The 15,445-nt window shown below is 48.5% G+C and overlaps 1 protein-coding gene across 3 annotated transcripts in view; it reads right to left on the bottom strand.

The window, feature by feature from the left end:
• Positions 1–15,445, bottom strand: part of mapkbp1 (mitogen-activated protein kinase binding protein 1) — a 53,591-nt gene that overhangs the window by 26,624 nt on the left and 11,522 nt on the right. For all 3 annotated transcript variants that reach the window (XM_062522899.1, XM_062522900.1, XM_062522901.1), the window contains 6 exons: positions 9,040–9,102; positions 7,627–7,684; positions 4,554–4,724; positions 3,953–4,090; positions 2,841–3,023; positions 57–217 (listed from right to left, as the gene is read on the bottom strand). In XM_062522899.1, coding sequence (XP_062378883.1) covers positions 57–217; positions 2,841–3,023; positions 3,953–4,090; positions 4,554–4,724; positions 7,627–7,684; positions 9,040–9,102 — 774 coding nt within the window. The remainder of the gene's footprint in view (positions 1–56; positions 218–2,840; positions 3,024–3,952; positions 4,091–4,553; positions 4,725–7,626; positions 7,685–9,039; positions 9,103–15,445) is intronic.

Genomic DNA, 15,445 nt, shown 5'->3' with positions numbered 1-15,445 from the left:
TGTGTGTGTGTGTGTGTGTGTGTGTGTGTGTGGATTAATACGTCTAGTGGCCTCACCTGGCCTCCACCACGGTGGCGATGTCGGTGCCCAGGCTGTGCGGTCGGGGCAGCGTGCAGATGAAGTGCAGGTTGATGGGGCTGAAGGCCCTCACCGTCCCGTCGGCACAGCCGCAGAAGATCAGGTCCTCCGTCACCGACAGAGACGTGGCCATGGTGGTCTGGAGACAGAGAGAGAAAGAGAAAGAGAGAGAGCGAGAGAGAAAGAAAGAAAGAGAGAAACAGAGACAGAAAGAGAAAGAGAGAGAGAGAGAGAAAGAGAGAGAGAGAGAACAACGAATGAGTATCAATTTGCAGAACGTAATGCCACCAGCTAACCATGGAATCTGGATCCCCGGCGGTGAGTGGGAGGTGAGCTCATGAGATTGAGATGTGCTTCCAGTACCACACAGGTCTCCAGGCCTTCTCCTTCCCTGCCAAAGACCCATTAGCATTTCAAAGAACAACTTCGTCTCCGGTGAGTGAGGGAAAGAAAATGTAACGGGAGAAAACCCCCCCATCACGCATTTCACACGGGTGAAGAAGGGTGCGAGGCGGTGGGTGAAGACTTATTCAGGCGCAAAGGTGGCAGTGGGGAGTGGTGTGTGTGATCACGGTCATTTGTGCGGTGATCCGAAATTTTCGTCACCGCTTCCAGGAGAAAGTACAAGAGTGAGATTTCATTTCATAAGCTCTTTGGAGATCAAGGGGACCCAGTCTCCGTGCCTCGGTATGGGGTGCCATTTATCCATGCAAGAATGTCACATGCTTCCAGTTTTTTTTTCTCCACATTCTCCTCCAGACTAGCCATTTGCAATCAAAAACATTTTTGAACACTGCTGGTCAACGGAAAAAAGGGAGCCGTGAAGATGACTGGCACAATAGACAATTATCAGGGTGGAAACTGATTTAACTTTACGGAAGAACGACTTCGTTAAAGACTCGAGTGATTGCTACTCGTTATCTTGTTGTTTAATCCAATTAACCTAGAGCCTCGAGCTTTAAGCACAAAGTCAGCAGTAAATATGAGGCAGTATTTATGATGGGTAGGAATCAATTTCGGGTCAGGTTATTATTTTTTTTATTCTTTGTCCTTGTTGTTGATGATCAAATCATGAACCGGAATGTCATGCTCTTGCAGCCAATGAGGCGTGAGACAGTGAGTCCTTTGTCTTCCTCCATCTTTCCCTCCGCTCCCTCGTTCTCGCTCTCTCTCTCTTGCTTTTTCCTTTCTCTCTCCATTTCTCATTCGCTTCATGTAGTTGGACAGCGGGGGGCTGCGTGCCACAAAGGCTGGATTGTGAGGGGGGTGCCCACCTGCCTTGACCGTGTGTTTGACCCAATTTGACTGTTAGCGGAGAGGTGGCTGCACCCATGCGTTATCTACATCGGATCTGTGCTCTGGATCATGGGCTGGGTTTTTTTTTTTTTTTTTTGGGAGGAGTGCTGAGTTCACCCTCAGGTCATTAAAATCTTTTTTCAGCAGAAGTCACACACTCTCCACAAACCTGAAGGGAACAAAAAGCTCCATTACATTTATTTTTGGCCCTTTTAATTCTAGTCCATTTAAAGGTTCTCCGTCTGCACGTAAAGTAGACCCAAAATGGAAGCAGGGGTTCTGTGCTTATGAATAAATCATCAACACCATCCTCCAACAGATGCCACTTCAACGTAGTTCTCTAAATACACAGCTCAGCAGAAAGGAAATGAAGCCACCACGGAAATGAACTCCACATCCCACCGGCCACTGAGAAACATCCGCAGGCTAAATACAGTGTGAAGACGAGGTGATTGACAACGAGTGAGTGGGGGGGACTGGGTGATGAAATGCCTTAGCCTATGATGATTAACATAACGATGACCTCTGACATCAAACACCCGATGGAGCGGACAGGTGGTGCGTGATTGACAGCGGTGCTCGGGAGTGTCCGGCCAATGAGCACGGGCCACTGGCGGGAGAGTGGGTGGGAGAGGGTGGTGGTGCGGACACCCAGCTTTAAGATGGGACACTGAGGCGACAACTGCAGCGCAGATTAAGCGACTTACTGTGATGCTGTCGTTTTTCTGGACAGTGTGTAAGGAGAGAAGAAGCAGAACACACTAATATTAGACAGCGGTATGGGAAGATTAACACATGCACAGCTTCATACACACACATACACACACACACACACACACACACACACACACACACACACACACACTTGTCAGACGGGCTAAAAATGACACACAGACACAGCAGGGTCTCCCTGCACGCGAGACAGCTGGGAATCGGGAATGCCAAACATTTAGCCAGCAAAGCCCATGGGATGAGCCAGAGGTACTACTACTACAGACAACAAAAACAAAGCGAGTTCTCGATCCGGGCATAGACTTTAATGACGCATAATCACTGAGGGAAATTATACTCCTCACTGTTCCGTCTGCTGAAACGCAGGGACACATTTATTTTATTTCCAGTGTGAAAAATTCTGTAACAGGATCTGTGGTGGAGCACACTTGACGTATCAGGATACTCTGATATACAGCACCACAGGCCACGCCCCTGGGCGGGGACCCTTTAAGCTACGGTGCTCGACCTCAGCAATCTCTTAATCCTGAGAGAAAAACAACACCAATAAGGCTGCAGCTGTCCAGGTAGACAAATGAGCTTTGGAGCGGTCAAGGCATTGTCTCTGCCTTGGAGCATCTGTTGCTAATAAAGAGGCTAACCTGACTGCCGACGCAAGTAAAGTATATATCCACGTCACGGTGTGGCTACGGCCAAACATATTTATCCACGGACTGGCAGGGGGCAAAACTCACCCGCAGCTCGACCCATTTGTCCAGCAGCCGCTTGTCGTTGAACTCGCACAGCAGGCCCGAGGTGGTGATGCAGAAGGTGCTGTCGGCCTTGCGGCCCTTCCCGCACGCCACGTCGCTGAAGAAGTTGTTGCGCAGCTCCCCCAGGAGACCCGAGCGGCCCAGCAGGGGCACCGTGGCGTTGACCTGGGGGTGGAGAGAGAGAGAGAGAGAGAGAGAGAGAGAGAGAGAGAGAGAGAGAGAGAGAAAGAGGGGCAGCTCTTAATCGCCTGCATCAGTAAAACAGTCAAGGACCACAAGCGACATCCAAAGTTCCAAACACCCGCAAAATGAAGGGAAAAATAAGGATCCACAATTAACAGAATGGAAACATTAAATATCTCTAAATGTCTCATCCATTTGTAAATATTGAATGGGAGGCAAACTGCTCTGTAACTGTTGTACACAAGTGGACTTGAAGAGGCCTCATGAAATTACTAGGGTGCAATAAAATCTGTGGAAATGATACACTGGTTTGATGAATGGCACTAATAGTGACTAAACGTGCAATTGCTGTGAGCAGGTCATCACTCAGACTGATTCTGTGGTCGCACTTGATTATTGCTACTTTAAGCAGGGATGCCTCTTGTTAACAAGGCAATCCAATGAGAGCCGAGCCATTCTAGAATCAAGGATATTTCATGACAAATGCAGGAAAGTTATAAATGCGGAGTAAGCACCTCTGCTGTGGTAAAATACCGTGCTTAGCTTTCTGGTTTCTCACGGCAAATGAGATGCCAATATCGCTGGACTCACCCACACCGCAGTGCGATTCCAGCAGAATTGAGCTGACATGAGGGCGTGAGGGTTGGTGGAACTTTAATCATTTGCATTTTGCATCCGTGCAATTCCACCAACACACGCTTTCCCTGACACAAATTGAACTGAATCTACAACTGGCTCAGCATGTTTTTCACCGCACTCAACCCCCTAAGGACACGTGGCTTTTGGATGAGACGCCGAGATCGATACACAGCGGACATTGAATTTCCCCACAAGAGCTAGAAAAATGTGGCTTGTGGCAGGAGGAATTTGGGTTTACTGGTTGAGGGAATGTGTTCTTCTAGTATACAGACCTTGGAGGACTTGGTGTGATCCAGGTACCAGAACTTGATGTGTCGGTTCCCAGCCGTGACAAAGTAGGAGCTGTCATCGGAGAAGGACACAGCTGTCACCTTGCTGGACACCTTGTTGGCAGCCACCACCACGTTTTTCTAGAAGGGGTTCGTGGTTTGGACAGATGGGGAGGGGAGAAGGAAAGAGGTACAAATTAATTCTAGCATTTATCTAAGTCAGCATTTCCTGTGTAGTGTGTCCTGGGTTTGTTGATATAAAAAAGTGACGAGACGAGCTCAGAGTAGACCTTTAACAGATAAGAGAGGCCTGTTAAGGAGATAGACTTTATGGTTCTTCTCTTTTTCACTCATTTATGCTACCGTCACTCTTCATATGCTCACATCATTCACTCATACAAGCTAAACAAGACCTCAACATTTACATGCATTCACTGAGCACACACTTTTAACTGACGTGACAGATTATTACAGCACATGAACACATTTCCATCAGTATATGAGCTCTCTGGGTGTGGACTCTGTAACCTTTGACCGTTGCGTGGTCAGCATTTCCCTCTACCACACAGAAGCTCTACTACGGGGAAGGCGCTTTCTTAGTCACCTTCCAGGCCCAGACGTTGACGATCATGTCGTGCTGGTAGCCCACGCTGACGATGTACTTGCTGTTGGGCGAGAAGGCCACGCAGGCCACGCCGTACTTGTGCTCCTGGAGCTCGGCCACCTGCGTCCGCTCCGCCGCGTCCCACACGCGCACCGCCGGCATGTGCCCGCTCTGGACCCGCACGGAGACACAAACACACACACAAGAGAGAAGGGGGGTGTTAGGGAACATGTCAGTGTTATATTTCCACCTAACACTGATGTTGTGTTCATTTCTAATAGTGTTCTGGACGGGTGCTGTGTTGAGTTACATTTTAGAGTCTAGACAAAGAAGAGAAAGAGGAAGAGACATAGAAAAAGAGAGAGAGAAAAAATACTGTGTGTATGTACTGTAGGTGAGCAACCCAGAGACGATGAGTCAGAGACAGACAGCATGACTGACAGATCAGTAATACCATTAATCTATGCAAAGCACGAATGTTGTGATATTCAAACTGCAGGGCATGACACCATAGCCACAGAGACGCACCAAGACACCAGTGTGCGCCCTTTACACAACACGTCTGGCAACACCAGGCAGCCGAGCGGCAGTTCGATTAAAGCCTTTATCCCTCTTATGCAACGCGATGGAGCGCTCCAGATCAAGGGTGACAAAATGAGGACGTGTCTGAATTTAGTGCAGAACACCAGCCCCAGGAACAAGAAGAACAGAGGGCAATTCAAGTGCTCTAATGCAGGTGGATCTAAAAAACCCCCCACAGTGTTCAATATACACCTCCCTCACAGAGAGAGACCTTAAAATGAAAACTCTACAGTGGCTTTCTCTCAGCACTGCACATAAGTCATCCGTGGCAGCACTAGCTAGCCATGAAAAGACTTTGCCGCGCGGGGCTGTTGTGTTCACTGGGGTTTATTTATATTGGGCAGCCGTGTGTGTGTGTGTGTCTGACGTGGAGCTTGCCGATGCAGAGCGGCGTGGAGAGGTGCCGGACCACAGGCGAGTTGTTGGGGGCTGGCAGGCAGCGACGGAGGAGTGGTGTGTGTGTGTGTGTGTGTGTGTGTGTGTGTGTGTGTGTGGTGGAGGCTGGCAGTAGCGGGGGGTGGTTGGTGTCATGGCGCACTCCGGGGGCAGCGGAGCTAATAAGAAACAAACAGGGACCGTGGAACAGGCAACAGCTGCTGATCCTCTGAGCTGACGGGGTTTACACACACTGAGGCAAGGAGTGGGGCTGTCTGGCAAAGGACTCTCCGTGTGCATGTAATATGTATATATGTGACCCTGTAAAGCGGAACCAGTCGTTTCGGTAAAATTTAGTAAATTAAGTTATTGTGCTCACGTGAACGGCCATAAACTAAGCTTTCCAACGATATGTATATCGAGGGTATTACACAAACTATCGCTAAGATAACCGCATCCAAAGTTGACATGGTTCTCCTGTCACGATATGCCAGAAGAGGAGAAATCACCTGTTTAAGCAGCGCGTGCACAACGGGAATGACAGCAAATGTGTTGAATCTTCGCCGGGTTTAACAGTCAAAACGTAGGTTTTTCAGTGAAATGCGTTCACGATATGAAACTGTAGACTGTATACAGCCGAATTATGCGAAAACGTGAAATTCAACATTTTAACCCGGAAGTTTGTTATTGTTGATTTTCTCAAAATAACGATGTGCGCAAAACGACTGATTTCGCTGTGAATGGTCACATATGTGAGTGTGTGTATGTATATATGTGTGTGTGTGTGTATGTGTGTGTGTGTGTGTGTGTGTGAGTGTGTGTGAGAGAGAGAGAGAGAGAGAGAGAGAGAGAGAGAGTCAAAGGGATGGAGGGAGGAGGGGTGGCACGGGGTAAAAGCCACCCGCTGGGTCCCTTCTGCCCCCATCTCACTCTCTTCTTTTTCTCCGACTCTCCTCTCCTTTTCTACTCTGGCTTTTCAGCTCCCCCTCTCCCTCCGCCTGTCACCAGAACCAGACGGTGCCCTTTTCTGTCTGAGACTGCCTTACAAATCCCCGGCTCTCTAACTCCTTTCACCCTCTTCTCTCTCTATCGCTCTCGTTTTTCTCGCCTCCGTTCACCTCTCTCTGACAGCAGACGGGAGAGTCTGTGTGTGTAGGCTGGCACCGCCACCGCTACCCGCCACCCCCTCCCCCGCCCCGCACGCAACCATGGCAACCGCGGTAAGCACGGTAAGCGCACACATGCACTCGCTCACACTTAGCAGTCGCACACTTGACTAATATGCCAGCACCAAACGGGGAAGGATTAGCCTGCCTCTCTCCGCGGGATATGCCACCAGTAAGAAGGGCTCGAGAACGATCCACACGAAGGTAGAGAGAAAGACACGGAGATGGGGGAAGCTGAGTGCACCCCTCCCCCCAATCACGCCAGCTACAGGGATTCACTAACGAGCACAATCAAAACACTCCACAAATGTGCAACAACAGACTCAGCTAGGAGTACAGGTGACACTACAGTGTGCCAATCTCCTCATGGCATGCAGGATTCCGTCTATGCAGCAGTTTGCAATTTAATCTGATGTTTTGAGCTGGATTACAAAGACACTTTAAACACAGTGTTGATGGGATTACAGAGGATTTGCAAGGCGTGGCATCTGAAACATATCTGCATGAGAGGAGCGGGTTGAATCTTCGTTGATGGTTAGTTGCAGGGAACCTCTTGAGAGGAGTCATTACTGATCTAGAATCAGTGATTTGGTGTGTCAGTGTTCTATTATATTATAGTACACTGATATTATATAACACCATAATAAGAATGTAGGGACTAGGCACCAATTAGGAGGTGACCTCTTCCTAGAACCTAGACCACTAATATATACTTTTTAAACAGATAATATTTGTGTTTATTCGCCTGTTGTACAGTCTCCCAGTGTGCAGGACCTGTCTCAGCCAGACCGTGTGCAACCAGTTGAGCCACTGCACATGAGTGATGTTTACCATGTGTGAGTGCTGACGTCTAAATGTTAAAAAGGTCAAAGCGCCAAGCCAAGTGCTCAAGGCTGAACTTGCATCCAAACAACTCACAGCGCGCGACACTGAAGCATTTGGAGACTCACCTCGCCAGTGACCATGTATTTGCCATCGGGAGAGAAGGATAGAGTGGTGATGGTTTTCCTGTGAGGAGAGAGATGGAGAGAAAGAGACAGAAAGAGAGAGAGAGAGAGAGAGAGATGCGGGGAAGGGAAGAGGAAGAGGAAGCATTGAGAGTGCAGCTGAAGTGAATGCATCCTGCCCCCTCCGCCAGCTTCCTGTCTACTCCACAATCACAATGGCCTGCACTCAAATCCAGCGTGACCTATAAAATGTGCTCGCTAGCTTACAGGAAAAGAGCTCTTTTGTCTTCAAAGAGTCTCCTGTACAGCAACCAGTGACTGATGGTTATGTCCATGTACAGTACATTGGCAAGAATATCACCAACTATTAAGTGCTGAGGTGGTTCAGTTCTCTGTATTATTTGTGGCCTTTTGTCAAGGTGAGACATTGACGACGTTACCTAACCAGTGTCCCCATGACACAATGAGCTTTTAGTCAGCACATATCACTCTGTCTTGAAGAAACATGTCCTGGCTTGTCAACAGTTTCGGCCTTGTTTAATGACTGCCAACGATAATACAAAAAGTAAACAAACTCAACTCCAGTGACTGTCCGTGACTGTTATGGTCTGCCAAAAGCTCACGGGAACCTTAACAAATCTCATAATCGCTACTTATGGAAAACTACCTGATTAACTTAAGTAACACTAACTATGGAAAACCAGGCTATGGAAACAGGCAGCAACTGAATGATCCATTTGCTTTGCCTTACCGTGGAGAACAGACATAGGCCTACATCTGAGGTAACTCCTGTTATTGCTACTCATTTCCCACAAGCCCTACAGTTTCCTGAACCTCCTCTACCCCTCCAATCGCACATGGGTATCGGAGATCCCAATTAGCCAGGGCTAAGCCAGACAGTTGTCAAACAGGTGGTCCAGGCCCGGCCCAAGCCTAGCTGCAGCTGAGGGGCATAGAGTCAGGGCGGCATTAGGAGCCGTGGGACAGCTGTGGCTGGGCTTTCATGGACGGGGCTGGCGCTGGCAGACCCCATAATCACAGAGCTCTTTGGTGTTCGATTAAAAGGAGGTGATAATGAGCGGGCTTGGGAGGTCTGTGTCAATTATGCAGCCGGCTGAAGACCAAAGGGGCAGGCTATCATATGACAACACAATAACAGGGTTAAATTTAACACCGAGGCACTAGAGTCTCACGTTGGTATAAATGATGTAGCTAAATTAATAGGCAATGTGAGCATGGTGTATCATCCAAACTGTTTAACATATGAGGTAGGCATTACTTTTATTACAAATCATCTGCGGTACTTTCTGAGGTCACTGTATATTTTTGTGGATGAATTATTAGGTTAGTAATAGTATTAATGATGTGGTTTGTTTTACATTTGCTTCCAGAAAATGGAGGGAAATTGTGTTGTACCTGAAGCTGTTGACGATGTGATGCGTTTTGTTCTTCTTAGGATTCAACAACACCACGACACATCTGAGAGAGAGAGAGAGAGAGAGAGAGAGAGAGAGAGAGAGAGAGAGAGAGAGGCACAGTCAGACATTTTGCTCAGAAGAGTCGCAGCCCGTTTTTTAATACCCAGTGATACTTCAACAGGGAGTTGACACAATAGCTGACAGGAACAGGAGAAAATACAGCGTGCAATATCCGCAGCAGCTTCAGCCGCTCCCGTCGTCATCATCATAACTAACATCATTACAGAGGGGCCGTTAGGCTGAGTGAGTCTCGAGAGCCTCCCATTTATACAGCCATTTCCATGCAGGCGGCTGTGCAAGGGTGAGTGTGAATGTGTGTGTGTGTGTGTGTGTGTGTGTGTGAGTGTGTGTGTTCTTTGTTTTATCTTCAAACGGGGAAATCTCCACAATCCCCCTGAAAGGGCAATAAACATACTGGGGCTTTCATCATGCTAAATGGCAGCGAGTGTAGCGCACACAGGGTGTCATTTAGGTTCATCACTGGGGTAGAGGCACACACAGCACTCGGAGCAGTCTTGGGGAGGATGATACTAACGAGAACGGTGTTGCATTTGTTTTAAATTAAAACATAATTGGTCTTTGTGATTTGCGCTTATGAAGTTGTGTTTATAGTGCAGTTTATGGTCTGAAGATGAAATTCCATTCATACATAGCTTTTCGACAAAGTCATCTGAGAAAGACATCTGAGGCTGACAGAGTCTGTGGAGAATGATTTTAAGGCCCTAATTTAAACGACGGGCTGAGTGCAAAATCGGATAACACAGTGCCTGATGTGTAAAATTATAGTGATCATGTGACATGTGGGAATATTAAACTGACCCATAGGATCTTGAGTTTCATTCCTTTTCTATGCAACTAGACTTTGATCTGGTCAAAATAGGTTCTGTTGATAGGTGAATATGTGTGCGTGTGTGCGTGTGTGTGTGCGTGTGTGCGTGCGCGCCAGCGTACGTGTGTGTGGACGAGAGTTAAGAAGTTGCACAGATTGAGAGGAAGATCAACTGAAACACACACAAACACACCCTCTCTAACACAAAGAAGAGAGCCAAGAAATAAGACAGCTAGGGAAACACCCCCCACCCCCAAAACACACACACACACACACACACACACACACACACACACACACACACACCCACACACACACTTCAACAGCCTTAGCCAGTCTTATGTAGGCCTTGGCTGCTGGCTCAGGGCCATCTGAGGGGCTTTCTCAGTAAACACGCTGGCCCAGCCTTTGAGCTCCGGAGCCTCCAGCTCGTGCTTCACGCTGGTGTCACCTCCACATCCATCTCAGCGAGCCCACAAGGCAACACAGCCCCCCCCCCACGCCCACGCCGGAGCGGAGAAAGAGGCTGTGGCCGTCATCCTCGGAATCAGCCCCGTCGGTGCCTCTGTGGCGTGTTTTACGACCCTGTGACCGCAACAAAGCCGTGGGCCCCCGAGGGAAGAGGGAGAAAGAAACTGGGTTCTCATGTATCAATAAGACATCACTCAGCGAGCCCAGAGCTGCAGATCCAGACCCGTCCAGCCGCTAGAAGTTAGCGGAAGAGAGACGTCGGAGGTGGGTGAGCGAGGCCAAACTGGGAGAGTAGCGGTGGAGCACAGGGACGCGGGTTCTTTGACAGGTTGTAATGCCATGATTGGCTTGAGTAGTGGCAGGTATTTATAGAGGTCGCTGAGAGGATTGGCAGGGCTCAGATCAATGGCTGGAGGAGCAGGATGGCTCTGGAGGTGCTAAAAATGAATGATCACACCTTCCTGTACCACTCTGAGGTGTAGAATTGTGTGTGTGTGTGTGTGTGTGTGAGTGTGTGTGTGTGAATGAATGAACTTGTGAGACCATTCCAGACAGAGTGCAGGAGCGCAAAATGTAAAACAAAAGAAACACACACAAAAAAAATACACTACGAAACGAGTGACAGCAAGCTACGAAAGACAGCAAGACACACCGATTGACAGTCCAGAGAAGAAAAGACATAAGTCGCACAGACAAAGACACGAAGAATGGCCGAAAGAGACAAAGAGCGACTGAGGGAAAGGAAGGCAAACAGAAGCGCAGCCATCCATCCCCTCCTCCTGACACCGGTCCTACCAGGCTGAGCAAATGTGGCGAGGGGGGGCGCAGCTGGTGGATGGGCAGCGCCGGTCTGCGAGGAGTGTTTATCGAGCGGGCTCGTTTTTCACCCCGACTGCTCCGCTGAGAGAGGCGCTGGGGTCGTAGGGAGCGAACTCATCTCTACCCAGACAGATTATTGATAAAAATTCCCCCTTTTCAAAACAGATGCACTGACTGACTCCCTGGCCTCCAATCTGGCTGTGGGGGTGTTTGAAAATGAGATAAGACCAAAACAAGAACCCCCTCCCCCCCATATACACACACACACACACACTTCTCTAGCTGCGAAGTTGACATCTATGTTACAATCTGAATCTTGCGCAGACATCACACTAGAGAGGTCGCTCTGTGTTTTTTTCCCTTTTCTTCTCTTCCTCGTTCCTTCTAGGTTGATCCGGAATGTCTGATCTCTCTCTGCACTCTGGGGAGTCTGGAGAAATACGTCTCCTTGAAGAGCAAAAAAAAAAGGCGTTGCCACGGGGCATTTTCTGACTGAGATATATCTAAATGAAGCCTGTGCTCTGGCATACTACAGTAGACTACAGAGAGACTGTCTAAGGAAACATGCCCGTACTCTGGCATACTACAGTAGACTACAGAGAGACTTGTCTAAGGAAACATGCCCGTACTCTGGCATACTACAGTAGACTACAGAGAGACTTGTCTAAAGAAACATGCCCGTAAGGAGAGCCGGTTCCAATGAACATGTGTGTTTTCTATCTCTTTCCCCTCCCTTTCATTGTGGTCATCATTAGAGACATCACTCCATAGTTGCAAATGAGACCAGACATATGGCTAAATGTAGGTCAATCCTCTGAATATAACATGCATGCGAGTTTGGAGTTGAAACCAGTTGAGATTTACCTAGTTTATATCCTGTATACGGTCTTCAGCCCAAAGTGCACAGATGATGTGCATTCATCACTTCTATGGTAGCATAAGTTGACCTACTTACAGCACGATATGGAAGCTTGGACTGAATGGCCTTACCATAGAAACAATCTAATCCTATGGTCCTCACAAAACCTATTCATTATCATTGGGCATCTCAAGTAGTACTCAGCGCACGCACACACACACACACACACACACACACACACACACACACACACACACACACACACACACACACACACACACACACACACACACACACACACACACACACACACACACACACACACACACACACACACACACACACACACACACACACACACACACACACACACACACACACACACACACACACACACACACACACACTGTGAACACAGTGTGTGTTGACTGTCCAGGGTGTAATGTGTACACACCAAACAATTAGTGTGTTTACTTGCAAAATACATAAGCCTCTCTTCACAGGTCGGTGTTGGCTCAAAGCAGCAGGTCTGACCCTTTTCCTGTGTTTGAGACATTACCAGGGAGGGAAAATGTGCTCACTCGTGGAAAGCTAAACTTACCACACCTGAGGGTTTTTGTACAGAATAAAATAACAAAGGTGTGATCAATCCTACAGAAAGACATAGGAGGGTGTGAACCACAATTCAAGTTTTATTTCACAACGAGGTCAAACAGATAAACTGTAGGCAAATTCACTTTAGACCAAGCTGCCAGCTAAATGACTTAAGCGTATGCAAATCTTGAATAAATATTTGCATATTTCAATTAAAACTGCGCATTAAACCGGACATTTGCATTTTTATGACTTAAAAAAGTGTGCCAACATTTTTGCCTTGGCTAAAAGCATGAAAACACTGTACCTCAGCAAAGCTTACGTAAGAAGAAAGAAAAGCCACATTCACAAGAGTACAGTACAGGCTGCACAGTGCAGATGCTAGCCCCAATTCTTTTCCCATCCCAAATGGCCTTTTATGCCGTTCAGCTGTGGTCCACAATGTGGCTCCGGGGGGAGCCGCTCTCGTCCTGGCTGTCGGTCAGGCCCTCTACAGTGGACAGATTATCGTCGGCCTGAGCTGGGACAATGACGGCCCTCTGCGAGCGACGCTGATTCGGTGGGTGGGAGGGCGAGCGCTGCGCTAACGCTACAGAGCTCCAGTCGAGCGTGGCTAACTGTTGACTGCACTGCACAAATGAGGAGCATAGCTGAGGGCCAAGGCTATGTCTCTCCTCACTCACTCACTCACTCACGTACATACACACACACACACACACACACACACAGTACAAATACGCCCTCAAACACACACTTGTTTTGATAATTTAGCAGTAAAAAGAAATAGCCTCCCCTGGGCGTGCTCTACAAACAGACCTACTATGCAGAAGTCATGGAGCGCAGGGTGAGGAGAGAAAAGGCGCTCGAGTCAAGTCAAGATTCATTCTGCATTCTTCTGATGTAATGGTTTCTAGTTTCTTGCCTGCAGATGTCCTGCAGCCGTCAATTATTTGGACAGTGCAGGTCAAAGTGGAGTGCAGAGAGCGATAGCCCCGCGGTATTCTTACGGTCTGTGAAATGCCACGCAGATGTGGAGATAAAGTCAAATAGCTACAAGAAACTCTGACCATTTGTGAGTGTTTTGAAATGCAAACTAATTTCTGGTCAAAAATCGGGGCTGCCTTCACTCGGCTAAACTGAGTAACTGAGGTGCTGTGACGTGAACCTAAATGACACCTTTAATGCCTCTATATGATAGTGATTCAACATGTGGTAAGATATATGTAGGCTATGTGTGTGTGTGTGTGTGTGTGTGTCTGCACTCCACCTACAAACTCAAGCCAGGGAATGTACGAAGTGATGTCTGCTCCATGCTCCAGGAGACTGCCAAAAATCCTGATGCTGGCTGGCTGGCTCCACCACACTGCAAACTGTACCAGACACATCAGTGTGGAGAGCCACACCCAGTGTCCTTCACTCCGAGTAAACCCAATGTGGTCTGGCCTTCCCAGCAGAGGGTGCAACGCCAAACTGGAGCTTAACCACCAAAACTGTCTGCTTACAACCCACAAACACACACACACGCACGCACGCACACTATGCACAAACACACGTAGCATTGCAACGCCTGGTTACCTGGAAACAAAAAGAATCTTGCTTCGGTTTTTTTTTTTTATCTCCCTCTAAGCAAGCGGGAATCAAACAGGATCAAGTATTGGACTGAGATTTGTTATGCTCTTTGTACTGCTTAACTGTTCTTTGTTTCTGGTGAGATGAGTCACACACACACCTAAGCATCATGCACGCCATGCGCATGAGCAAATACCACAGGAAACCAGGATACAGTGACAACACAGTGGGTCAGAAGTTTCCCCCAATATGCCCAATGTGTGCTTCATACCCTGAGGTGGTATCCAACCACTAACATGACTACAGTATATGGAGAGAAAGAAAAAAAAGGGAAAGAAACCACTGAATGAAATGCAAAGAGAAAGAAAGGCGAGGGAGGCAGAACGATAAAGCCAGCCCCGGGGTCAAGGCGAGAGGAGTTCATTCACGTGACGACAATTCTTTTTGATCTCCCTTTGGTCTTGCTTTGAGAATACAGTACAGGGTGGCGGTCAACATGGCGCCTTTTGTTTTGCGAGCGATCAGCTGCAATACTGCAGGAGAAGAAGTAAGGGTAACAAAAGAAGGGGCGGCGTGGTGAAAGACGAGCAGACGCCTCCACCCAGGGGGGGGTTAGCGGCAGGATGGTCGGCACAGCCCATCTGGTGAGCGCGGGATCGGGCAGGGATGGACAGGTGGTCAGGCCTGCACTCTTGGAAGTGGCGCGGGTGGGGAGGAGAGGTATCACATATCGGATTGGCCTCCCCACCCCGCTGCTAGCCTGGTCTGGCCCCTCGGAGCCTTGGCCTCTGGTGATCCCACACCAGCCTTGGCACTGCGCTGACCTCTGCATTGCCTTTGGGGGGGGGGGGGGGGGGGGGGCAACCCTGCCTGCGGAACTCTCCGGAACCTCGTGGAGCTTCACACAGCCTTGATTCACCCCCACAAAATGTGCACACAAACAAACACGCACACCCACACACATCTGAGGGATTCTGTCTGCATGCCTCTGGCAACTCCAGCGCTTGGCAGATACAGCCGGGGGTCGAGAGGCGAAGGGTCTATCCTCCTAAAGCCTCAATCCCCTGCTGGATCTGCTTGTTAATTCTGCAGGAAATTGGAGGGAATGTTTTAAAGCTACGCTGGAACCGTTTAAACGTTGCAGAAACATTCTATAAGAGCTCCGCACTGCCATTACAGCGCAGGAGAAGCGGTTCAGTTCAG

This window comes from Sardina pilchardus, chromosome 20 (genome assembly GCF_963854185.1).
Source record: "Sardina pilchardus chromosome 20, fSarPil1.1, whole genome shotgun sequence".
Lineage (NCBI taxonomy): Eukaryota > Metazoa > Chordata > Actinopteri > Clupeiformes > Clupeidae > Sardina > Sardina pilchardus.
The sequence above is the reverse complement of the archived record's forward strand: the minus strand, read 5'-3'. Positions and strand labels throughout refer to the sequence as shown.